We start from the raw sequence: 26,274 nt of genomic DNA, 5'->3' as shown, positions 1-26,274 counted from the left end.
TCTCCCTGTACTCAGTGTTTTGGCGGTTTGCTTTTTTCTGCCTCCGTATCTTAATAATATCAAAAGAGGAAAACAACCCCCCTTGCCCCCTTCCCTCCCCCCCCAAAAAAACCCCACGAGAAGAAAATGGACACTTAATTTTACATTGGGATCAAATATTGTCTCCACACGGGTGGTAAAGACTTTGTATAAATCAATAAATTATTTAACAAGCTTTTCCGTGAGGGAGCTGCTTACCGTGTTGGTCGGTTTCGGTCCCAGTCCCGCCGGGCTCCGGGGGCGGCTTCGCCTCCGCTCCGCGCGGGTTTGTTCCAGGGGGCGCGGGGCTCGCGGGGCCTGTTGCAGGGCAGTTCTTGCTCTGTCTGCACGGGTCCGGGAGGCTTGATTTTTTTTGTGGCCGCTGTCGCCTGATCCGCTCGCCGGGGCCAGGGTCGGCCGGCGTACGCCCTCGCCTCGCCCCGGCGCTTCCTCCGGTTCCCCTGCCACGGCGGAGCCGCGGGGGTCCGGCCTTCTCGGGCTCGGCGGACGCGCCGCCGCTCCGAGCGGCCCGGGCCTGCCGGCGCCCCTGCAACCGGGTCCCGGGTGCCCGTCCCCGCTGCCGCCGAGCCACGAGGGGCAAAGGACGCGCCGCGGCAGCGGTGTTGTCCTGCGGCGGCTTGGGAGGCTGAGCCGGGAGAGCTCCCGGCACTAAGTGCGGGCGGAAGACGACTGCCGCGATGGTGGCACCGCCGGAGGCCGAGCTCGAAGCCGAGACCCCCGACCCCGGAAAGAAGAGGTGACGGACAGCGTTAAGCCTGCCGTCCACAGGGGCCGAGACCGCGGCCGGTTCTCGGCACCAAACGCGTTTTGGCGGATGCTGGGAGGTTATGTAGTCTGCTCAGAGGTCGGGAGAGGCAGGGGCTGGGACACGTCCCACTGTGCTACCTGGACACTGGCCGCTGCAGAACACCCGAAGGCAAACTCCTCGAGCTCAGCGGTGGAGGTCTACAAGCACCGTCTCCCTCCTTTGCAGTCCCGCCAACCTCCCGGGAACCGAAGCCCCGGTCAGCACACGCAGCAGCAGCGGCTCCGCATCCGCAGAAGTTTGTGACCTGCCTAGAACCAGACCCAGGTAATTTCGCAGCCGTCGAGGTGCCTCGCAGCTGCCCAGGGCTTTACTCCTCTCGGGCACGTTCGAGGGCCGGTGGGTGTAAGCCATCTTCGTTGTCAAGCTGCCTTTTTTTTTTTTTTTCATAAGAACGAGACATTCTTTTCTTTCCGTGTCCCAGCGAATGCAACGGCCCTGCGCTACTTGCCCGGCAGCCAGGACGCGAGCCCCGGTGTGGAGCGGCGGGAGGGAGCCGTCACGGCAGCTCGGGTACTCCAGGCAACTGGGGGCCGGTGCCTCCCGTACCTCTGGGACGCCGGCGGGGCCAGGCCGCGGCGAGCAGGAGCGGCTGTGCCGGCCGACCCCTTTGCGCGGCCCGCACAGCCGTCCAGGCCCGCGGGATCGGCTGTCGGGCACGCACGGGCCAAGCGTCGGGGCGGGTGCCGACGGGGGTGGGCCCGCAGCCGGGGCCGCTGTTTTCGGGGGCCGCGGCCCTGCACGGCGCCCTTCGTCCCCCGCGCAGCTGCCGCGCAACGTCGGTGCAGCTCCCGCTGCAGGCAGCGGCCACGGAGGCGCGGAACCAGCCCCGGTTTTGGCTCGGACGCTGGTTTGGCGTTCCCGGCTACGCTCTGCGCCGGCGCGGTCCGGCCCGGCCCTGCCGCGGGCGGCCGACGAGCGCCGGTTCCCGCCGGGAACCAGGTGTCTCCTCCGGGCCATGTGCTTCGCTCGCTTTGATTGATTTCACTCAGGTCTGAGCACCTCCTCGCCCCGATGTCGGGGCAGCTCTGTGTTGCAGGGGGAGCGGGGGCGAGGGGAGTTCTGCACCTTCTTACTGAAAGCAGCAGGTTGGCGGGACCTTGATCGTGCCGTACCACGGTTACAGACGAAGTAAATCAAGTTTGGAAATTAATCATCGCCTCGTCTTTTAACATCCCGAGACAGGACGCTGGAACCGCAGCGACGATCTGGAGCCGGTTTCCTGGCTCCTAAGGGAAAATGACGGGATAAAAACACACTCGCACTTGAAAGTCGGATTATTCACACCTGCTCCTTTCCATATTTCTTTAAATGAAATGTGCCCAAGGAACTCGGAAATCTGTACTCTGCGATGAGTATCTTTATATATACAAGGTAGCTTTGTACCATGTTGCACGGCCAGCGCACCCGCTGCCCACCTGCTGCGCCCCGTGATGCGGGACGATGGTGGGGGGCTCCGTCCGCACCGGGCCCTTCCCTGGCAGGGCTCTCCTCGCAGCCCCTTCCCGTGCTCCGCAGATGGGGATGCTGCCTGGGAATGCGCCCTGCGAGCATCCCCTGCTCCCCACTCCGGGTTTCGTTTAAATGCAAAAGTTGTGTTTTACGAATTTCTGTGGACTGAATTTGAGACTCTTTCAACAAATTACCTTGATCGTCACCCCATCTGACCGTTTCCCGATGGACTGGGGCTACTTATAGTCTTGCAGTTTATAGCTTTGCCTGGTTTATCTGTAAATGAGGCCAGCTTCAGCCCGGGTTTGGAAAGGCTGTAGGGTTTTTTTTTTCCAAAACCAAAGATCATCACGAGGGAGTTTATAGTGGTATATTTACTGAGCTGCTGGGGACTGGCATCTCATGAATAGCTCATAAAGTCGTATTATCTCCGTGCATCAGCACTCTAACACAAACTCCTAAATGCCTTTTCCTTGGCCTGTATTGTGTTTTGATTAACACCAGAACTGCATTCTATTATACAAGTTTTCAGGTGAAAAATAACCCTGTTAATTGTGAGGAGATTAAAAGGTAACTCATTAATAACTGTGACAATTTAATAATTTTCCTGTAATCCCCAGTGCCCAGATTAAAGGGACAGACACAGCCAGATTCACCAGGATTAGTTTTATTGCTTGAGAACCAGAGTACTCGTTTCTAAAGGCCTTCAAAGTTACCATGAGTTGAGTTCGCTTAAATAGAATTACTGTGTGGTTATAATGCAACATGGCACAGTAACAATACAGAGCTGCAGACACCCTTTGGACGACAGCACATAAACCTAGGCTGTACTGTTGAGAAAACACTCTGCCAGCGGACATCAAATCATTTTCAATGGTAGTGATTTATACCAAAATCAAGCATCAATCTAATGCCATCACGCAGTCCATGAACTCTGTAGTGTTCTAAATTAAATCAATAAAACATACATTTGTGTTTCATCAACAGACTCCCTAATCACCTTTTAATGTTGTATTTAGTGGTGGGAGAAAAATGTTTGTAATAAGGTTATATTGTAGGCTGCACTGAGCTACTAACCAGGAAAATTTACAGTCACCTTTGTTTTTTTAAACACTGTATAAATACAGTCTGTGTCCAATGCAGTGGCTACCTGAAGCTATTATTTTCTTCTCCCATGTTGTTGCTGTTTCGATATAGAATACTTGGCACCATAAAACAGTAACAAAAGACGGACAAAAATGGTTTACAAAATTCTGGAAAGTTACACCCAAACCTAGCTAAGAACTTCACATTCAAACCGTAATATTACACAGAAAGAAGGGATTCTAGGAGTAACAAAGTGAAGCTGCTAATATATGTGCTATATAGTATGCTATATATCGCTATCAGGATGGCACTGCTATATATTATTAATTATATAGATGTTGGTGGTTGATGTACACTTAAGTAAACCTGCTAAGACTCCAACACTAACTGCTGATATGGCACTCTCAAGCATTCATATTGGAAAGTATATTTAGCGTAAGTTTTGGTCAGGTTTATAAATTATTTATATATCTGTGTATATATACACATACATACATATATATACACACACATATATATACGTACGTATAGAAAGCAGCTGCTGTGTGATTCAAAAACCATGTAACATGGCAGTATAGTAAATAACATGAGAAAAAAATATAAAAATGAAAAACAAAATACTAGAACTAAAACACAAACCATAAGCCTTGGTCAACAAAGAAAATACCATTTAAAACCATCAGTATCTCTATCTGTACAGTCCAATGTACAAAATCCCAAAGTGGTAAAGATATATAATGTTAGGCATGACACCTTGAAAAGTTTATCAGATGCTGGAATAGCCTTTCCACATTGACAAACACGTTTTAAAAGTCAAAAGTTGTGAAATCTAAAACGCAACTGTTCTGCTGTCTGTTTAGAGTTTTGGCAACAGAATTGTGACACGTATATAAAAAATAATTCCACGTTTCTACTTGATGTCACATGAACATACAAGACAGTGAGGTATGTGAGGCTTTTCTCGAACAGAGTCCGGATGCTGAAGCATAGTGTACGATCAGCAGTCTAACAATGTGGCACTCAGGACTGGATTGATCAATGCAGCTGTTAACGAGCATGTGTTTCAGGTTCCTGCACCCTCCTTCCCCTCCCTGCTACAGCGAGCTCTCGCGGAAAATCTTCTCGTTGCGTGGGCATCTTTTTCCTGTTGCAGAATTGGCATTTTTTATAAAGAAAAATAAACACAGGGGAAATGATGTAGAAAATATAAACGGAGAGGGGAAAAAAAATGATATTTACCACCACATCACTGCACGACACAACACTTGTGCACATTTGCAATAGGTTTACCTGCCCCAGCCGCTATTCGAAAGGACAGGAACACAGGCTGCAGCAAGTTGGGAAAAATACAAGTTACATATTTGAAATAGAAACTTTTTTTTTTTTTTGCAGTCAGTAGTAAACATAACAAAAATTGCTCTATGATTGGAAGCAAAATCATGCAATAACTTCTTTGATTAATTTAACTACAAAATGCACAAGATCCCTACTGATCTCTGCTCCTGTTGAAATCTAAAGGAAACTGCTACTGATTTCTGTGGGGTGAGGACTTGGTCCCATACAAAACCTGCTTTTATCACAGATTAGCTCCACTGAAAATGCCACACTAAAAAAGATCATGTTAAGTAAACTGGTGATAGGAAACAAAAAGGACTGTCTGAACTGTCTGTTCTTCAGCTGCTGACACACTGAACTTCCCATTTTACCAGGAAGTTGGTAAACTTCTGTACTTCAAAAACTGTCTTGGATAAATCTGGACCAAAGTCTTAAGTGCAATCTTCCTTAGAAAAACAATACTCTGACAAGAACTCTGACCGTGAAAGTAAACACAGGTATGTATTTGTGAATTTAGGTGTTTGTGTATACATGCATACACACACATGTGTATTACCTATTGTCTTTCAATTATAATTCAAGAGCCTTAGCGCTGTCTCTGGGGCTGATATATTACCATTGTTTTACAGTTTTGCAAGTTTCAAGTTGAGTTTTTGTACAGGTTTTGTATAGTTTTTGTATAGACTTTGAGAGGTTACCTCCTACTCTTCGATCAGATTTTTTTCAAAGACAGCAAACAATAAGTTCTGCTGTATTTCTAACTGAGCTTTCCATCTGGTATCTTCAGCAGCAAAAACTTGTTTGTCAAATTCTTGTATTTTTATTCACTTTAGCAACTGATAACTTACGTAATTCTATATCCTTTTCCTTGCTTGCTGCTTAAATACAGAGCTGCCAATATGTTATTTTACTCATAAGCAGCTAGGCACCAATTGAATAGAAGCTCTGTTTTAGAAGCAATTTTGATAACTCAATGAAAATACTTCTGTTTTACAGGAATGGTTGTAAGCGCACAGACAGCTGCTCCTCTACATTTTTTATTGCAGCAGGTTTTCATTCAAGCACACATCACCCTGATCTGTATGTGGTTTCATAGAAGTGTCAGCTCTAACATACTCTCTGCTTTCACTTGAATTAAACCTTAAAACATTTTCAAGACTTTAAATTAAAAATAGGGCAGAGTTACAGTTGCCAAATATAAAATAACAGAAATCAGTGCATACATTATCCCTTCTAATAAAACAAGCTTAGAAGATGAATACTAAAATGTTTGATTTAATTACCTTGTGATCCCCCATGCAGACATTTGGCCCAATGTGGTCATATATGACTATCTTCTCATCATTTTCTGACTAGTTAAAAAAGAACAGAACACCACAACAAAACACTAGTCAATTCAGGTATGCCCCAGTTACAGAAAAAAGAAAGAAACATGGGAATAATTTATCTAAAGAGATCAAACCAACTTCTGAATGAAATGACCTTAACACATTTTTGCTTGGCTTCTCCAGAGGAAGACCATGTAGAATGAGTTTTTGTGTCCAGTACTGCTTGCGGTAATTTGTGTAATTTGTCCACCTAAAGTAACTCACAAAATCAATGCATCTACTCCTTGCTTCTGGGGCCTCGAGAAATTTTAGTAACTTTTGGAGAAATTAAGTGAATGACTTGGTGGTGATTGCATCCCAGCCTCATGCCAGTGAAATGCAGCTAGCACACTTGGCCGGTCCTTTTCTAAGAACAACACAATTCTTACTGAATCAGGTGTGCTATAGGTTGTTCTTCAAATTAAATGCAATGCACATTGCCTTGTAAAGGCATTTGATTTCATCATATGGGTGATTTTAAATGCTCAGAGAGATGAATGAAAGATTACAGTTTATGAGCAGTCTTTAATAATTTCTATGAGATACGTTTCTTCCATCTGAAAAAAAATGAAATCATTTTAAGAAAATCAGCAAGTGAAAGATGGCATTCCCTCCATCTCTACTATGCATCGCTTTCATTTTGTTCCATGTTGAACTTTATCCTTATACATTGACTTCTTTAGCATTTGTAGCTTAATAAATAATAAAGTCTACTCATCTTTCTGCCATTTGCAGTAAACACGAGTTTGAGAATTCGTTTTGATTCTCTAGCACAGCACTTCAGGAATAAATACAAATACATTGCCACACAAGACAATTTCTTATTATGCTAAACAATTCCTATAAGCTAATTAAATCTGCAGTCTGCACACTCTTAGGTCTCTAATACAATCACAGATGTGCTTTACACTAGTTGGCAATACTAATTTATTTTGTATGAAACAGGACTTTCTCATCTGTAATCAGTCAAGTTTGACCGGGCAATAACTTTATATAAACAGTAGCATTTAGGACTATAAAGTTAAAACTGAATTATCTTTAATGCAGTAAGGAAGCTTAAGGTCAGATTTACTTTATAGCACGGTTGTCTGCCAAAAATATAAAAACATAACCTTCTGCATTGTATGCATGAGCACTTTCCAATATTTCAAGTTCATAATGCCACCAGCATCGGAAGTGTGGATACATTCATCAAAAGCGACTTGATAATTTACAAAGGCAGCATAAAATTGTGGATTTTCAACTGCATAATCTTTAGACAGATAAACAAATTACAGCGGTGCACAAGCAGAAACAATATACACTTGGCTGAGCATTCATTACTTCATGCTATCAGGCATCAACACAACTCCCTAGCAGTGGGCAACCTTTGGTGTTTTAGGGCTCAGGAAGCATAAAATAACATGATGGTGAGGTAACCGACCATGGCATGATAGATGATGTTGCGTGAAAGCTGTTTACAGCCCCATGTCTGTACAATCTGTAATGCCTACCCTGTCGCTGAGCACACACTGCGTGTGGCCGTTTGTGCATACTGCCCTTCCTTTACATGGGATTCAAATGCACATTTGCTACGTTTTTTGTTTGAAGTAAAATATAGGGCTGCTAAGACAGAAAAATAAAAATAAATACTTTATTTGCCTACGGGGAAAATCAGTGCAGCAAAAAACATCATCTGCGTGGGGATATTCAGGAGGTGGTTATAACCAAAGATATTCATAAACATTTTCATTTTAAGGATTTGTCACAGTGTAATTAGTTGATTAAAATTTGCTTTTACTTTTATCACTTTTAAAGCTTCAAAGGGTATGTCTCTGCAACAGAATAAATTTTCAATGGCAAAGCACACACTGGTTACTGTGCAGAACCACAGAAACTTGTGCGGTCATTTCCCCCTTTCCTCTGTCAGCTCAGAGGTCTTTTCTACTGAATAGTTTCATTACATTTTATAAGCCAGAATTACAGTTTGGTTCTGAGCTGGATAAGCTAGCTTCTTTTTTGGGACAGACTCACTGAGTTAAACAGCCATGCCACTTTGGCCTCATCTACATCTGCAATTTTGCAGACACGTTTCTGGAAATGTCCCAGACTGTATGCTGGTAATTTGCAAATGCAAAGATGCAGAGACAATTTTATACACATTTTTAAAATGTGAGCTTTGATAATCCAACTGACTGGCTTTCTGTTCCATGGAGACTAAGAATTGGGCTAAGCGACCTCAGTTACAAATTTCTTTAATGTTCTAACTTTGTTTTCCTTTGTTTCATTTTCTTCCATTATTTCCAAGTTATACCCCCTAGATAATCTGAAAGAATTCCTGTCCCTCTGTACTATTTACACTCTTCAAGCCTTTGTGTACACTTCTATCTCCTTATTCATAGCTTAAAAACCCCCAATCTTCCCTCATTGGCCACTCTTTCCATGGTTTTAATCCTTTGTTCTTTAGGAATTTCACAGGCGCCAAGTACTATCTCTAATATTTTGGTAAAGTCTCACTTTTTCATGTGGTGTTTCAGTATAAGAAGATCAATTAACACTGATTGTGACATTGCTGTTTCACTATAAAGCCTGTATTCCTCTTAGATTAACTTTTTTTTCCATTAAATAATGCGGTACATTCATTGCCTAAAATTTTGGGTGAAATGTCAAGATATGGTGCAGATACTCGATACACATTAGTGTGTGAGGAAGTACATCAAACTGAATTTAAGTATCTAGGGAAAAAACATTCTCAGCCATTCAGTGAGTTATATACTGCAAAGCAAACAGTCTAATCATGAGATAAATAACCCTGATGAGAGAGAGAGAAACAGGAGGTTATAAACTTCAGGAGAGCAAGTTTTAAGGGTTTCATTAATTTAAATGGACTCCCCTCCTGCCCTCCATGAAACTGTAGATTATGGATTTATTTGCCAATATTATTTTCTGCAATTCATTCCCATTAAACTGTGTTAGTTTCACAGGAACATAGACAGACACATGAGATTGTATGCTGACAGCAGTAAGGTGGCATACATAACCATCTGAGCTGGTTCAGTGTTGCTGAGGAAAGGAGGGCAGCAGAGCAGAGCACGTAGGAGAGAGGGAAAAGGAGAGAGATGGAAAACTGGAAGGCTCCTGAACTGTATCTACGTTATTTAACCTTGGGTAGAGCATGACCAAATTTACCTCACCTCTATATGCTAAATTCCAAGAGGAAGTGTATGTCCTAAAAATGTTGCAAATTCGTATTTTTGAAGCTGTAATGGAATGTCTGAGTTTAGGCACTTCATCAGTGTGCCAAAGGTAGATGCCTACCTGCTGGACACTCTGCCTTCATTCAAAGGACAGTGAGAGGAGATTTGACCCACTTAGGATCTGACATATTCTTGGGCAATCCAGTTCTCACCACCAGCAACAGAGGGAACCTTAAATCAACTACACTTGCAAACGCTGGTACCTCAAGCTATTGCTGTATTTTTCTTTCAGTGGCATTACTCCCCTATCAGGAGGTGCTTCCCCTCTTACTCTTGTCTGCATCTGAGCTGAATCTTTTGTAAGGACACTACTGTTACATATGTTACTGTATAGTGGACTGGACTGGGTAACTGTCACGGTTTAGCAAGGAGCAGCTTTTGCTTGGTAACAGGGGGAGCGGGTTGCAGTGAAGACCTGGTAAACAGTTTTTAGACTCTCCCTCAGCTCCTGGATTCAGACCCACCTCCGGCCCGGCTGGGCCAATCTGGTGCCCCTGTGATCACTATTTAGGGACAGGAATTTGAAGTGCTGGCAGGAGGTGTAAGAGTGACAGGAGATGGAGGCGACCACACGGACCCTTCAGCCAGAGAAGGAGGAAGGAAGGAGGAGCACTAGACCAGAGACCCCTCTGCAAGCCATGGTGAGAATGCAGCTGTGCCCCTGCAACCTATGCAGGGCCGTGGCAGGACTGAGAGTTGCCAGCAGCTCCGTGTGAGTGAGCCCGGACGGGCGAGGGACTGTGTGGGGAGGCGGCCATGGCGCAGGCCATGCAGGAGAAGCCTGCACGCCGCAGAGCAGCCCCACACGAGAGGCAGAGAGGAGCTGCAGCTTTTGGGATGAACGCATGTCGGAGCAGCCCATGCAGGGCTGCCGTGTGTGTCAGGTACCCACAGACTTGCAGGGAGGACTGGTGCGGAGCCCGCCTGCCCTGAGGAGGGACAAAGGGCAGAAGCCATCGGGAATAGACTAACAGAAACCCCCACTGCCTGCGCCCCTTGGGCGGTTCAGGGGGGAGGAGGTAAAAACACCGGGATCAGGGCTCTGAGCCTGGGAAGAGGGGAGGGGTGGGGAGAAGGTGATCTTAAAGGGCTGGTCAGACTCTTCATTGTACCACTCTGTGTTGTTTTATTTTGGTTATGTTTTGGGGTTTTATGGTTATGCTTTAGTTGATGTTGCATTAAATTATTTCCTGTTTTCTTCCCCAAGCTGAGTAGCCTGCTCTGTTTTGTCCTGAACCTCTCCCTGCCCTTTGGCAATTCTCAGCCTCTTCGGTACTTGAGACTAATCGTGGTCTTTTGTTCCCTGATGGGCCTAAACCATGACAGTAACCAATGGAGGTTTTTTACTACTCTTCTTTAAAGCAGGTGCAGTTTCCCGGTGCTGTACAGCCCAGCACAGTGCTGACAGGTACAGAAGTGGCACAGGAGAGATGACAGGCAGACAGGATCGTCAGCTCAGATACCAAAAGAACTGTTAGTGAATTATGCTTTGGTAACTGCCAACAGGTTAATTGGGACTAATCCACATTCTGGGGAGGAAGGAGGCGTAGCAGTTTACTGTTGCCATGGCACTCTGTCTGCAGCTTGGCAAGTGTTTGCTACCAGCAACTGAAAACTCAAGGACAAGCAGAGTGTATCAGCCCTGCCTGTCTTTGTGGAAGATAGGCACAGTGTGGAGGCAGCAGCCTGGCTGCAGGTTTGTACTTACTTTCAGAATGAGCTCCTTGGCTGAGTGGGACATCAGAATTCTGTCGCACCAGGCTGGACATCTTGTATTCATGTACTGCTTTCCCTGGCTAGAGTCCTCACTGTATGGATAGCTGCAAACAAATCACAATCACAACCATCAGCAACTTTTTACAAAGTGGCCTGAAACTTCTGGCTCAAATGACGCCACTAATTAGAAACTTTAACTGGCAAAAAGCAGCTCTTTTAGACACCTCTCATATTTATCTTTCTTTTTGCCACCATATTTGTTTCTCGTGTGCTCTTTCTCCATTTCTCTTCTCATATCTACAAGGCTACTTTAGGCCAACATGTTAAGACACAAACAATTTCAAAACTTTAACCTCTTACCGTGCATTTTTGCAGGTGAGAGTGTTAAAGACTAACTATATGAGGGTATGAAAATCGGTTCAACCACAACTGAAGCACAGAGTAAGCTGTTGGCTATGACCATGGAAAATGGACAGCTAATGAGAAAAGGGGTTCATCTCATGGAATTGCTTTGCAGGATTCTCTTAAGGACAGCTACCTAGGAATAACTGAACAGAAAATGGAGTTCAGCGTGCTGGGATCTTTGCAGCTGCACACAAACCCTACCTGCACAGATTCTCTGAAGCTGACAGAAAGGAAGATACGACAAGAGAGTAAGCTTTACAGGAGTGTTTCTTCAGGATCAAGGAATTGGGAATGTGGTTTATGGAACATGATGCTGACTACATGAGATTCTGTACTTTCATATGAAATTGTGATAACAAAATGATTTTGTAAAGACATCTAGAATAGAAGGCAATTAAATGGTAGTTACGCTGTTTAGTCATCATAAATGTATGATGGGGTCTCCAGTGCATTTTAGCTTAGCTTTAGAAGGCAACGGGAATTGTTTAACCTACATAACAGCCTAAAATGAGTTAACTCAATGTGCCTGTGTGAACTGTCTAAAACACCTGAAATGGCAACCACTGGTTCAACTGTCAGGAGCCCCCCGGACAAAGTTTTCCACATTTCCATATTTTATCAAACAGAGCTTTGAATGTCATGATGGCTAACCATGCTATAAGGCCCCCTGTTTCCTCAGACCACTTCCAAAATGGCATGGGTAAGCAGCCTAAGAGGGGTTTTGGAGAAATCCAGAGGGTTTGTGGTAGACTCTGTTTCTTGAATGAAGTTTGTTCTTGATAAAATACTATAAGGCTGGTGACTTTATCTGCACGTGTATGTGTGAGTGTTCTTTAAAATGCCATTTGCATTTTATTTTGCTCATCACTCAATTCATAAAGGAAATGCTGAATTCTTCCTGATATGTATGTTAAAATAAAATTGCTGGTATTGTGACAAAAGGTTTTACATGCTTGAAGAGAACTTATTTACCATCCTGCTTGGTGTGGTAATCTGGAACTGAGACATATAGCTTTCTACCAAATGGGTTTACAAGCTACATTGCCATTAAAAAGATTAGCCATGGCAAATGTCCAAGAAAAGTGTACTGAATGTATTGGAACAAACCAGTGATCTCAGTACCTTTTCCACCTCATCAAACCTAACAAGACTCATTTTCAAAACATATTATGAGAATTCAATTTGCTGCTTCACTGACACTCAGAACTACAGCTTATTTCTGAGTGTCTGTGAAATATTTCGATGATGTAATACTATTGGTAGTAGAAGCTCTTTGTCTGCAGTTTGAGTTGACTTTTTCTGGTAACCTCTTACTTTAGTTTACTCAAGAACCTACATAACTGAAGCTACTTTTTATGACATAAGGTATAAGAATCAATCACACTTCATATAACCCTCCCTTTTACAGCATTAACTGTGTGGCTTTTAAAGTACAATGTTCCGTATCTGGAATGATCTGCTGTTGCTCTGTGTTAGAGCATTTAATCTGAGAGCCTATATTCTGTGAAATGGTATTTATCAATTTGCTTTATTGATCCTAACAGTTTCACAGGGTGAAAACTTCTGCCAATTTTTCAAGGTCTTTAGTGCTCATCACGCAGTGAAGAGGTTACTGTAGTTTACAAACCTTTGACAAATCAGATTTCCAATGGTTGGGACAGAGATGAAAATAAATGCTGCAAAAGTTATCCAGACAAAATGATCTGTAGCTAGTAATTTAATACAATAAAGTAGGGCAAGCTCTTCTTTTTATAAGGTATCATCCTTTCTTCAGGACAGAAGTGCGGAGCATTCTGTCTTGCTGCACTCTAACGAATGAGGCTTCTCCCTCCCTCCCTCCCTCCCATTGCCTCTGGCTCGTGTGAATCTCACTCTCAGTGAAATGCTGACACAAACATAAAAAAAAATCCTTACTAGATACACCACCAAAAATAAGGAAAACTATTTGGTCTCCTCCTTCACACTCTAGAAGGGTCACGAGTCCTTTGGAATAACCTGGCTTCGTTTGTAGGTGGGCTCAAAAAGTGATAATAGCTAAACAAGACTCAAAATTGCTGGGAAGGATTCTTTCTTGTGACCTAACAGGTTTTGGGAGCCAGGGTGGTTTAGTTTACTATACACCATTTATCTTAATACCTATTTGCAAAGAAAAGCTCTATTAAGAGGTTTCTGGAATAAGACTGTCACTGAAGAAATTTTCATGACAGTTACCGCTGAACGTGTACTATTCCAGAGTAAAACTTTTCAAACAACATCCAACCCAGCAGTTGTCTCTGTCACCCTGTTCTGTAGTTAAATGAACAGTAGAATGAAAAGAGTGCAGTTGCTTCTAGAAACAAATCATCTTGTGAACTCTAAAGTTTGTACTTGGGTTTTCTGCCTCAAGGATACTCTGGTGTCTTACATGATGTTAGTCGCTCAGATGCCTCCACACCAGCTGATGGGATTTAAAACCAGTCAATGGAAGCAATGGAAAGAGGCTGCAGAAAGATGCATAATCATTTCAGGAAGGCAAGCTGATGATTCTGGTGCTGGCGTAACAGAAAGACCCAAATAGAATGCCCAAAGGCTCAGTACTGCCACAAACCACAGTATATTTCAGTCTTGTACACGCAATCTGTCACCGGAATGCAGCCTTTGCACATGTGTCACCTGAAGTTGGCAAACAGTGCCCCACAACTGTGAAGGCTGCAGAGTGCCCAACAGGATAACCAACAGCAGGGCATGTACTTCAGCAATGCATGACATAAAGGCATGACACACATTGTGCATCCTCCAATACAGCAACTGCCCAGACAACACAGACCCAAGATGGTACTCAAGAAACTGGAAAATATTTCCAGTTTGAGGGGCTAACCAAGCTACAAGTGTGCAAATACACACTTCTATGTGACTTTTTGTTCTCTCTAGAACGGCATCACATTTCTCCTCTTTTCCTTCCTTTCCACCTCACTTCCTTTCCATCTCGCTTCTTTGAAATACAGCATAGTCTCTTTTAAAGAATAACATACATTTAAATTTGTGTGCATGCAAAAAGCAAAACTATTCCTGTAGTACACATCTGCCGAAAGATATTAGGCCTGAGATTGACTACTATCAAGTTCATTAAAATAGCTTTGTTTTCTCCAGCCTCTTTTAACACACTCATTCCAGGCAAGTAAGGAACTCACAGTTCTTAATTCAAAGCTCAGTTAATAATCCTAGTTAACAGATTTTCTCATCTGCGATTTGTATAAAGAATTACAGGCTTGATAAAAAAAATCAGATCTGATAAAAATAAGGACTCTACACCAAATAATCGAAAGTTAAAAATACTAGTACTGATCTCCCAGAGGATAAGCATCATTCTACCTTTCTGGGCCATGTGGTAGTAGTCTTGACCATCAGAACGGTGACTGTGGCAGAGAAGAAGGGGGAACTAGCTTTGTCAGTCTCATGGCTTCACAGGAAAGAATGTGGGGGTATATTTTCTTTTTTTTTCCTTTTTTTTTCAGTAGCATTCTGCCTCAATTTCAATCTGTCTTGTACAATGTACAGAAAACAGTTATGTTCAGAATGAATAGTGATTGCTCATGTAAAAATGATGACATAACAGATAAAGGCCTCTAGGTACCACTGAAATGTAACTGATAGATAAAATGCCAACACATACAGATGCTATAGATAAATTAAGACTGTACGCACTTCCTAAGTTCAGTATTGAGTATGGTTACTGGCTTTTATTGAACATGCACCATATTATATGTATTTCAAAATACAAATGGAGAAACCAGGAATTGCATGTGGAACAACTTTTCTTCCTGTTTAAAACGTGGCAAAGTTGAAATTTAGGACCTTAACCAGTCATGTTAGCTGAACAGCTAATAGCAAAAATAGGCTGTTTGTTATTCTCTGCATATCCCAGCCAGGAGAGTTATGCAAAATCTGCTTTGACTGTATATGCCTCTGGATGATGGAAAAAGAGGCCATTCTAGATCTGGAGGATCCACGTGAGAGGCTTGTATGATTTATCTCCAGTTGTTCAGGATTTTTTTTTTTCACAAGATGCTCCTTCTAGCTGTTTTTCCACCTTATTTCACAAAGCTTTCTTTCAGTTACACTCTTTTATTTAACCAGGATTACTGTCAGGTGGGTTTTCTGAATAAAACTTCCAAAAGGTAGTAGTTAAAGCAGCATTGTGAATATAATGCTTACACCCAACACTTTGAGGAATTGTTAACTAATATTAATAAGGAGCAGGAAGTCTAATGAACTACTAGTACTACAGTTAATAATGATGAGAGCTACTTGGCAATTGTTTGGTGAAAATAAACCATTAACAGTGTCAGTAATATTACTGCACTGCTGCTGCTGACAGGTTTTGTCAAAGATGATTGGACACCTTTACAAAAATACTTACTGCAGGGTGAAAAGTCTTCTGACATCATAAACCATCCTGTCAGCAGTGTCTGAGCTCGAAACACAAGCCAACAATACTGTGTATATAAATGTCTCCTTAACTGGCATTTCCAGTCAGGAAAAATGCACCTAATGAACTGTTCTCTTGTGTAAGAATGGATAAAACGTGTTACTGTGATGGGTGAAATGTACTTTCTAACAGGAAACAATTAATTCATGTGGAGTGTTATTACCTTTAAAAGCTGTCTGCCACCCGCCACTCTGCCTTCCAGCTCATTTTTTGCACACGTGAGCACAGTGAGCTGCTGCGAACGCCTTTTGGGGTTGCCTTAGGGATCCTGTTTTCAGCAGTGTTGTAGGGAGAGTCACAACACCTGCTAGGCAGTGGTACAGAAAAAAATAACCTACCTAATCTTCTTTAGTAAAATGAAGGTGATCCTGAAAAGCTGTGCATCCTATGAAGATGTTGAGGCAAACTTTATCATGTTTCAGAGAGTGGAACTACCTCCTATTGTTCCACTTGTTCTCATGTATTAATTGTCCCCATATTTTGTATCACTGAATTATTCCTAATACAAAATATTTGGGATGGGATGGAATTATAAATCGTCAATGAAAATAGAGCTCTTTATGTGAAGAGCAGAGACAGTTTTCATTTGGTGCATTTTACTATGAACTCAAGTACAAGCCCTTGCATTTACTAAACCTCTCACTTTTAAGTCTTTCTGTTTACCTTTGATATTGAGAGAGAATTTCAGAAAGGGAAAAATCCCAACCACTTTTCATCAGAAAATTATTTACTGGTTTTGTTTTGTAATAAAATGTTGGACTAATTTACCATTAGCTTTGACACACTTTCAGATTGTCTAAGATGCTATTACTGGAAACGCAAGGACATTGAGTGTAGGCTGCTAGTTGAAGCTCTGGGTACTTTGGAAGTTGTAAGGCCAAAATGAAAACATTTTGGTATTTTTAATTAATAAGGTCTGAACTCATCATTAGTGTGAGCTGGTACACGATTGTGATTTCAATAAAATGTCATTCAACCCATCAAAGTATGACATCAAATTTTGGTCAGCTTCCAGAACATTAATTTCTTCCTCCAAAGTAAATTACTATTGTATATTTTCCTGAATCTGAAAGAGAAATTTATGTCCCCTAGTTCACTTCCTAACAAATGATCCCATGTAACTTGCCTTCACATGTGCATCTTGGACAGCAACTAGTTAAGGTAAGCAATAGGACACATTTTGGTTTGAATTAAATTAGCTTCTTCATATGTACCAAAATGCTAGTAAATCTGCCAGACCAGCCATGATATGCATCTCACTTAAGACAAATCAGGAGGGTAAACACAGTCCTGCAAACACGGTAGTTAAAGTACAATGTGTTAAACAGCTGCTACTTGCAAGGGCTACACTAACACCATGGTGACTGCACCAACAATCAGAGTCAAAGGTGACAATAAGGGGGGTCACCAGGGCAATCCAGCAGTAAAGGGTAAGAAGGGTAAACAGGACTCAAGCCATAACTCTGGCACAACACAAAACAGGAAGGTTAATGACAACAGTGTTTTTCTCCAAATCTTTTTTTATGGATTTATGTTGGGTATATTGCTTTTTTGGCTTAACACACCTCTGTGGAAAAACATGTCTATAATATGCTTCAGGGTTAACATTTCCATACCACCAGTGTCATTCTGGACCCTTTTCAGTAAAAAACAGAAAAAACAAAACCCACAGCTCTTTTTCTTTTTCCAGTGAGCTATGACTGGAGCTACTTTCTGCTCAGAATCCTCCCCACAGAGAAAATCTCACTGACCACAAATATCCTATGGCTCAACCGTGGTGATGACGTGGACATGTGCTAGTGCCCACCGCACCCCGACCCCGAGCCCCACGTGCTTGCAGCCCCCCAAGCCACCAGTGCCCCCTGAGGGGTCCTCGGCCTGCCTGAGGGCAGGGGCTGGCATAGCTCACAGCAACGGGTGCGCTGTGCTCTGCGCTTCAATTCGAGCGTCACGTAAAGGCCCTGATAACCAAAATGCATCACTCCGCAATGCTGATGCTCAAGTGAGCGGACAGTGAGAGACATGCTCTGTTGCTTTGATAATTCACACACAGCAGACTGGCTCACTCTTGTAGTGCAAATTAGACCAGGAAACAATACTTGTATCACTGTGCAACCTACTAGAACAAAGAAAGGTCATAGGACAAAATTTAAGAGTAGAGAATTAGTAGATTATAGACTAAACAGGATTCCTGCAGCATAAGGGACCAGAGACAGAGAGAATTCCAAAGGAGGAATGCTACTCCCAGAGTAAATGAGATTCAGCCTGTCTCCTGGTGAGAGGTGTCAAAGCTAAGATACTACCAATGCAGAGAAGTCTGCTTGAGAAAAGTATTACACAGAGAATATCTAGGACACAAACATATGTCCAACCAGTAAATTACATGACAGCCTAATGCAACAATAAACAATAGGTCACTTTAAGAGAATTATTAATACATGAGATTACTGTGCATGTAGACTTATCTGAAAGCAAACCTTGTAGGTGGGTGTGAACTCTTGCTAAAGTCAGTTCTTATCTTTGCTATACAACAGCTACAAGAATATTATAATAATTAATGGAGAGCAGTGATAACGGTAACAATTGCCCACCTGTACATTGACTGACCACAATATCGTTACTTCTTTTTTTCACACCTACTGCCTTTTACAGTGATTGCTGACTACTACAAACTGTTTTACAGCCTCGCACTGGGCTTGCTGTTTGCTTATGGCCAGGCTGTTCAGCCCATGACTGACAGAACTTACAGAGTTTAAACTTCTGAATTGCCTTTAGTCTCCGACAGCTGAGGTTGCTGTGGGATACATTAGATCACAACGGGTAATGAGATGAAAACTTGAATATTCACTATATAAAGTAAAAGGCCTCAAAATATAGGAGTATAGGAATGGGTAAATAATGTCTGAAAAATACTCCACTAGAAGGGGTCTTTATATTCTCTGTAAAGATAGCAGACCTGTAATGCAGCCTGTGATTTCTTACTAAGCTGTGATTCCTCTTCCAGTCTGCCTTTGCTCTTGGCAAATGTCAGGAAATGGAGGAAGGATTTGCTCTTGCTGAAGGCAGCCTGGTTTGTTACTTCTGTTCCCAGCCCAAGGGAAGACAAATGAGGCAAGGAGTGGGCTCTGAAGAGGATAACCTCTTGACAGGGAGGAGGAACAACTGGTTGCAACGATTTTCCCTGCAGGCTTGGAGAGATGGCTGCATTTCGGCATACAGCTCTCCCTTGGCAGGTTTGTGGTGACTCTGACTGTGAAATGCAAGAACCTGCTGGGGAGCCCTCACGGGCAGAAGATCATGATGGGGGGCAAAATGGCTTCAGCATGTGCAGGTCAATAGGGAGCAGGGTTAGGGCCAAGATGTTTTTCCTGAGAAGCTCATCTCCTCTCTGTGATGTGTTGGCTGTACAGGGTGGCAAGGTGCACAGCTTCAGCACATATTTAAAGAATCAACAGGAACTCAGAATTGAAGAGAAGTTTAGAAAAATGCCTAGACTTTGAATGCCCTGCTGAACAGAGAGGAGATAGTTGGCAGCCTTGCAAATGAAGCAGATGCTGTAAGTGCTATGCTCAGTCAGGGCTTTGTTCTGGATGTTTTTGAGGGGTGACTGGCTGATCACCACTCCCTCTGCGCTGCCGCAGCACGGTCACGCTGGGCAGGAGGAAGAATTCATGTAACATCAGGCAGACATATGGTCTTAAACTAAATTACAGTTTTGCACTGGAGAAGAACAATGGTTCTGTTTTAAGCTCCCAAAGCATGCCTGCAGGAATGCTATCTTTAGACGAGGCTGGTAGGAGAGGTCAGAAATGGCTTTGCAATCGTTCCCACAGACAGCGTTGACTGGAAAGAGTCCTGAAGCTAACGTTCGCTAACATAGAGCCTATCAATATCTTGGGGAAACCCACTTGCACCTACTTTAACATGAATTTACTGTGTTGCCTTAGTACTTCTCCATTTATAGCTACAAATTCAACTTATACCTTTAATACACTATAACCATGAATTATCATATAAATATTGTAACATACATAATTACAATCTATACCTACCAGAATCAAATGTAAAAAATATTAACATATTTATGTAAAACTCAATGCCATTTGCATATTGCTTAGCAATTTGAAACTTCAAAGTGAACCACTGTTTCAAAAGGGTAGGAAAAAAGAAGTCAAATTGTGGGTTAAAATCTAGGTAAAACCAAAGAACTTTGATTTAATTTATATCCACCTAAGGCCAAAGTGGTAATTCTGAAAATCCTCATTCACCTGCCATCTTATCAACTATGCCAAGGCTCTGGTCTTCACTCCTAGAATTGGTTTTCATGTTTTGCACTGTGATTGTTTCCTGTGACATGCAGAAGCAAATATACAAAAACCTAATATTTTGAGTTTTCTCTAACCAGCGATGAGTTAAGTGCTTTCACTGATTATTGAACATAGTTTACAATAAACTGAAGAAGAGAAGCTAATGAACTACAGAAAAGCACACTGTGCATGAACTTTGAACAGCACCATGAAACTTACAACTATAACTACAGTGAAGAAGAAAAAGGTCCCCACAGAAATATTACAACACATCATCATCTTGTTATGGCACTTTATGGTTAGAAAATTACACAAGAAGTCAACATTTCTATTAGTACTTGTATTAAGTGCTATCTCAGTGTAATGAAAAACTGGAAACAAGAAGGTCTGACAACTTAAGACTCTCAGGTCCCTAAATAAAAAGACAAATCTTGAGGTTGTTTGGTAACAGACATTTTGTGGTTTTTTTGTACTCTAAATGGTGTACTTTGTAAGGACGCACATAAAAAAAAGACTTTTGATTTGTTTTTCTTACTAATATTTCCTATATTGCTTTCCCTAAGTCCTAGACAGCAAGAGTGGTAACTCCTCCCCCTTGTTCTTGCACAGGCTCTCTGAAGGTCAGTTCCCTAACATTTATGTTAGTCAATCAATTTAGCAGTTCCTCTCTCCTGAGAGCAAAGCACACTGTTGCTTTGTCATTTGTGTCCCAAGGTGTGTCCTGCACCAAAACAAGTCCCCTCGCCCCTGGCCCAGTGGGACCGTGAGTGCATCCGCAGAGCAGCCTCACAGTTCCCTGTCTCCAGGGCCATGGCTGACATGAGACAGCCAAATTCATCATGGGAGTGAGCATTGCGTGGGCTTGTCAGGCCTGGCCTGATGGAGCATAAAGGAGATGAATTTACAGCTTGTGCTGTGTTCTGAGTGGTGGAGCGCACGACACCGGCCGCCCTGCCCAGCTCGGCACGGCTGGAACCAGGGTGCAGCACCGCATCGTCATGTGATGTCACACAGAACTTGGGGTGTGATCAGAGAAGATACTACAACGTTAAAAATGGAGTGTGAAAATTTTGGACAGCCACTTGCTTCCAGGGAGATTCATCTAAAGAGCAAAGTATAGTGATTTCCTTTAAAAAAAAATCTTACTAGTATAAAAATATCTGCCCACACGACTGTCATGGCTTCACTTGAAATTAAGGAGAAAGGACAGACAAAGTGATTGTAAAAGATGCAGACATGTTAATAGAAAACAGTTAAACCACAGAAACATACCAAAATGTCCTCTCCATTCAGATACTACAACAGAAGAACATCTTTTATAATTTTAAATGAAAACTGAGAATATGCAAGAATCAGATTTGATTAATTTCTCAGTCCATATTCCTAAGTACAAAAACACTTTGAAGACACCAACACTTTTAAATACTTTCTAGAACAGCAATAAGTTTACCCTCATTTTTTTGTAACCATAGACTCAAATTTAAAACTAAATCCTGAAATACTTGTACACTCGTACCTGAGAAAAATACTATTGGAGAAAAACAGTTCTGGTCATCCTCACTGTTCATCCTCACTGCCTGACGTTCTCAATGAAAGCACTGCTCAGAGCTGGCTTAACTCAAGGCTTTCCTTGTAAAGAAAGGCACTCTCTTGCATGCATTCACCATAACACTGGCACCACGAAAACAGACTGTTTTCTTACTTACTACTTTAATTAGGCCTTTACTTGTTATTATGCTACAAGATCAGCGGTCTTCATTTGAAAGACAGCCTTCTTAGAAGAGTTGGAGTTGGCTGACCAACAGTGGATATACCAGATGCCCAGTCAGCACTGGCTGAGAGGTTAGGACTAGCATTTTGTGTTGCATTCAGTGTTACACAGGGCAGCAAGGTAAAACGTGGGTCAATAACAGTGCAGCAGGTTTCCATCTATCCATATTTATACCTGAGGTATCTGGATCACAGCGTAATGCTGCTCTGGGAGTGGCATGAGAAAAAACCACGAAAATTGCTTAGGGTGAAACTTTGGCCCTACTGACGTTAACCACCAAAATAGCACTAGCTCAAAGGAGTAAAGCTTACCACCCCAGGCCAGCTATGGGAGTGTATCAATACGATCACATGATAAAGCCCAGAGAATAAGTAGTTTATGCTGATAAAAAATGAATTTGTAAGTAACTTAGTCTGCTACAACTCAAAGGGATGTGACCTTTTCCATTTATCTCAAGAGTACACTGAATTTCAAGCACGCTTCTTGAGGGAAAAATTTACACGACAGACAGGAATGCAACTGTGCTATTGATTTAAAACTGTGTACAAATTGGGCAACTAATTTTATGCACAAATGATGAAGTAAATGAAAGACAGAACTATCCTAATGGGTCTTTCATGTTTTTGTGAAATATAGTAGATGTTTTCAGTACCATTTTAACTAAGATACTCTAACTTCAATTTTTAGCCAGCATTCTGTAGAGTAAGACTAATACCACGGATCAAGAGCAGAAGCAGAGGGTCATTTGTATCAATCAATGGACCATGACACATGACCCAGGACAGGAGAGAGGATAGGTGACAAAAGCCACACTAACGTACAGTCATATGCATGAGTTTGGCTTGTTGGCTTTACATCTTGCATTTTCAGGAATATTCCCGTATTGTTAGGTTACTGGCTGGACTCAATGATCTTGAAGGTCTTTTCCAGCTATAATGATTCTGTGATTCAGTTCTCGTATTTTATCAATGTTTTCTGCTTAAGTTCAAAGAAACTTTGTGTTACACAAACTCAGTGCCAGCATCCCTACCATGCCACAAAGGAAGTGCTGGCTTTCAGTATATAAACATTTTTTTACTATTTATGATTATTACTTATTAGTTGGAAGAAGGAAACACAGTGAGTAGCAGGCAAAGCTGCACGTTTATCCCCTTCGCTTCTCCCCTTTGGTGCAGGTGAGAAGAACAGCTGCAGGGCTGGTTCTCTGGAGGGGAGGTCAAGGAAGGGTTTGCCACACTATGCTGTACTCCCCCTTCCCACTTCCTAGACTGATCACAGAGCCACAAAGCTGAGAACTGAGTGGGAAAAGACTGGCAAATGAGTGAAGCTGGAAACGGCCCTTCATGGCTATTACACCTCTGCTCACAAGTGCCTGCTTCCACCTTGGCACTGAAAGATCTTTTTCTCTGAGCATCCATAGGCAGCTGCTGAGTTCAGTGTCCCTTAGTGCTGCAATGCAGCAGCAATCAGCACAGCACCAGCTGTGCAGTTGTTGGGGACAAAAAGTGTAGAATACCACCAGATTCAGCTAAAGTAACAGAGTGTTTAGGAAGGTGGAATCCAATTACTGGGACCTTGGCCAGAACATCTGTCTAGACATCTACGTTCTTGCAAAGATGTAATGCGATCTTTGATAGCAAGAAGTGGTCAGGACCTTGGTTTTTCATCTTATCTGAAAAACAACAGAAGCAAGGGTAACGTGACTGCTGGTGCTGCCCTGGGCAGGATCCATCAGCAGTTCTGCAGCTGGGGGCCACCTCCATACCAAAGTGCCCTGGGCAGGTGTTGGCTGAGGGCGAGGGTATGATGGGCTGATTCTAGGGGAGTGAGAGGGCTGAATGCAGGACCAGAGTGCATCACATCCTGCAATACAGGTCAACAACAGCTAGCACTCATCTGCCTCGACTTTAACTTTCCAAGCCAAAATTGTACTTCAAGAAATATTTAATCTCTAATATTGGTGGTGTGTACAAAACTAAACAAGGATATGAGCTAGATTTGGCTTTGGTTTTGCAAGGAATAAAAAACAAGTAATAAATTGAGAAAGAAAGAGCTGGCAGTGACTAAGTTGCCATCAGAACCTGGTGACTGAGCTCCTTGATGAGACTGTTACGGCTGCAGAAGGCTGCTTCTGTGGTTTCCCAGCCAAGTCTGCAAGCATGTGGGCAGGGGAGAGCTCATATTACAGGCTATTTCTTTAATTTAACTCATTACATCAATTAGATGAAGTCAAAATCCTGTGTTCCATCCACAGGGATTTCTGGGATGGAACATTGGACCTGGTTTTGTTTTTTTTTTTACCAGAGGTAAATAATAGACTCATATAGTGGGTAGAGTGGCTTAAAATATTAATGGCATCAAAATACATGATTTGTAAATGCTTCATCTCAGTGACACATGTAATACTTTGTGTCAAAGTATTCAGAGAGTATAAATACAGTTGACTAGTATTTAATTTACCTCCTTTTGCTCCTGTGGGTCCTCCCCACCCACTCCCTCAAGGCTCGCTGCTGGTTTCATAGCTATGCCAGCAATTCTCAGTTACAGCTCTCACAACTCCTCAGATTTATTCCCAGTTTAACTTCTAATTCTCTTGTCAAACATCTTCCATTTTCCCCCAAGGCTTTTTTATCTCTTTATACATTATGCCACTTTCAAGCTCCATTCTGGTTGTACCGGAAGGAGAAGTGGTGTTGCCTTGGCCTGATAAGGATCCCTATGTACTCCAGCATCTGACAGCAGCTGATCTCGCTGTGGGAAGGAACACAGAAAATCTTTTTCCCAGATACCAGTTTTCACCTGGGAAGAGCAAGGCTAGCTTGCTGTCACATCCCAGGTGCAGTGTCCTGTGGCCATCTCACTCTTATGGTTTTCACCACTCTGTCCCAGTACTCCAAATCACCCTTACCCTGTCCTGCCTCCTCCACAGCCCTTTCTAATTGTCCTAGTCTCTCATCAGTTGACTTCCTAGAGCTTTCCTCTTCTGGCTGCTTCTGCAAGTCTTGGTCTCCTTTTCTGGAGACCCAGTACTGGCCTGAGGCTTCTAAGTCCTAGCTATGCCCTTCCCTACTGTAGTGTTTCAGTTCTGGCTTTTGCTCCACCTGTATTTCACTCGTGAAGGTTTCCCGGTGGCATGTAAAGGAGAGGAAGACTCATTTATTACTTGCTCACAACCTATGCAGGGCATGGCCCTTGGTAGCTGTGAGGAAAATCCCGGGTTGTATCCAGTCTAGCTGTAATTTGCAAAAGAAACATAGTCTCTAGAATCTTTACTGAGATTTGGACATATTTGTGGAATTTTTCAAGGGTTTAGACCTCAGCCAGATGTTCACATAGTTTTAGAGAGAGATCAAAAGTACAACTTGGATACAAAGACTACTCACACCAAATTTCTGATCTTTGCTTGAGAACAGAACATGAAACCACATTGACAGAAAGGTTTAAAGAAGCAAATCAAAAGCATTTCTGCCAAACTTTGTTCTAGTTGAAAGCATTAATGTTGGTGAAATCAAGTAGATGAGTATTTCTGGGGAAAAAAAATCCTCTCTCCTTCCCCTCACCTCCTTTTACCCTGACGAGGTACACAACTAATGAAATACACTCAGAGATGTACACACTGCTGGTCTTCTGTTATTGTACTCAATCAATAAGAACAATTTAGAGCAGCGGTAACCTCTCCATGCATACTTCCATTGTCCCAGGGGATCAATATAATCAGTATCACAGCTGGCTGGTGAGATATAATGAGATTATGATATCAAAAAGGCAAGGTCTCCAAATTTTTCTTAGTATATGCCAAAACATCACACTTTCCTGTTCATAAAGGACAAAACATCAATATTTAAGAATATTGTATCTATGAAAAAAAAGTAAACAAGAAGTATAGTTTTGTCTATGATTTTGTGGAGTTGAACTCCCGTTGTGAATGCCAGTACTTCTTTCCCTTAAAAGCAACTGTGAAATTTTACTTCTTCAGTCTTGGAAAGACTCATCTAAAGGACATGGCTGACTAAAGTAATGTATTAAAAAAGGCAAGTGATTCTCATAGTCTTAGCAGTTACAGAACATGTTTGCTGAGGCTGAAAAAGCAGAGTCCCTGTCCTCTTTCCTGAAACCCATCTTACATCCCCCCGCTTCAGTGATGGCATTCGGCTCAGCCTGCTCCCGGTGAGTGCCAGTGCTAGTCCATTTTCAAGAGCTTGAGGCAAAGACTATCTTTATGGTTGCAATAAAGTATTTTAACTGGTTATCTGGGTCCAGTGCTTAAAAGTAGCTACACATCTCTTA

The 26,274-nt window shown here is 42.6% G+C and overlaps 1 protein-coding gene across 3 annotated transcripts in view; it reads right to left on the bottom strand.

Annotated features, from left to right (window-relative positions):
• Nucleotides 1–2,947: 2,947 nt before the first annotated feature.
• The window catches only part of INPP5A (inositol polyphosphate-5-phosphatase A), a 206,693-nt gene continuing 183,366 nt past the window's right edge, over nt 2,948–26,274 (bottom strand). Inside the window, exons 13-16 of one of the 3 annotated variants that reach the window (XM_062001516.1) lie at nt 11,029–11,140; nt 6,001–6,069; nt 4,673–4,709; nt 2,948–4,526 (exon numbers count right to left, since the gene is read on the bottom strand). In XM_062001516.1, the coding sequence (XP_061857500.1) occupies nt 4,477–4,526; nt 4,673–4,709; nt 6,001–6,069; nt 11,029–11,140 (268 nt within the window). In that variant the 3' untranslated portion in view covers nt 2,948–4,476. Of the gene's footprint in view, nt 4,527–4,621; nt 4,710–6,000; nt 6,070–11,028; nt 11,141–26,274 lie in introns of all 3 variants that reach the window. The other 2 variants (XM_062001517.1, XM_062001518.1) reach the window with 2 other exon arrangements.

This window comes from Colius striatus, chromosome 8 (assembly GCF_028858725.1).
Source record: "Colius striatus isolate bColStr4 chromosome 8, bColStr4.1.hap1, whole genome shotgun sequence".
Classification (NCBI taxonomy): Eukaryota; Metazoa; Chordata; class Aves; order Coliiformes; family Coliidae; genus Colius; species Colius striatus.
This window is presented reverse-complemented; position numbering and strand designations above follow the sequence as displayed.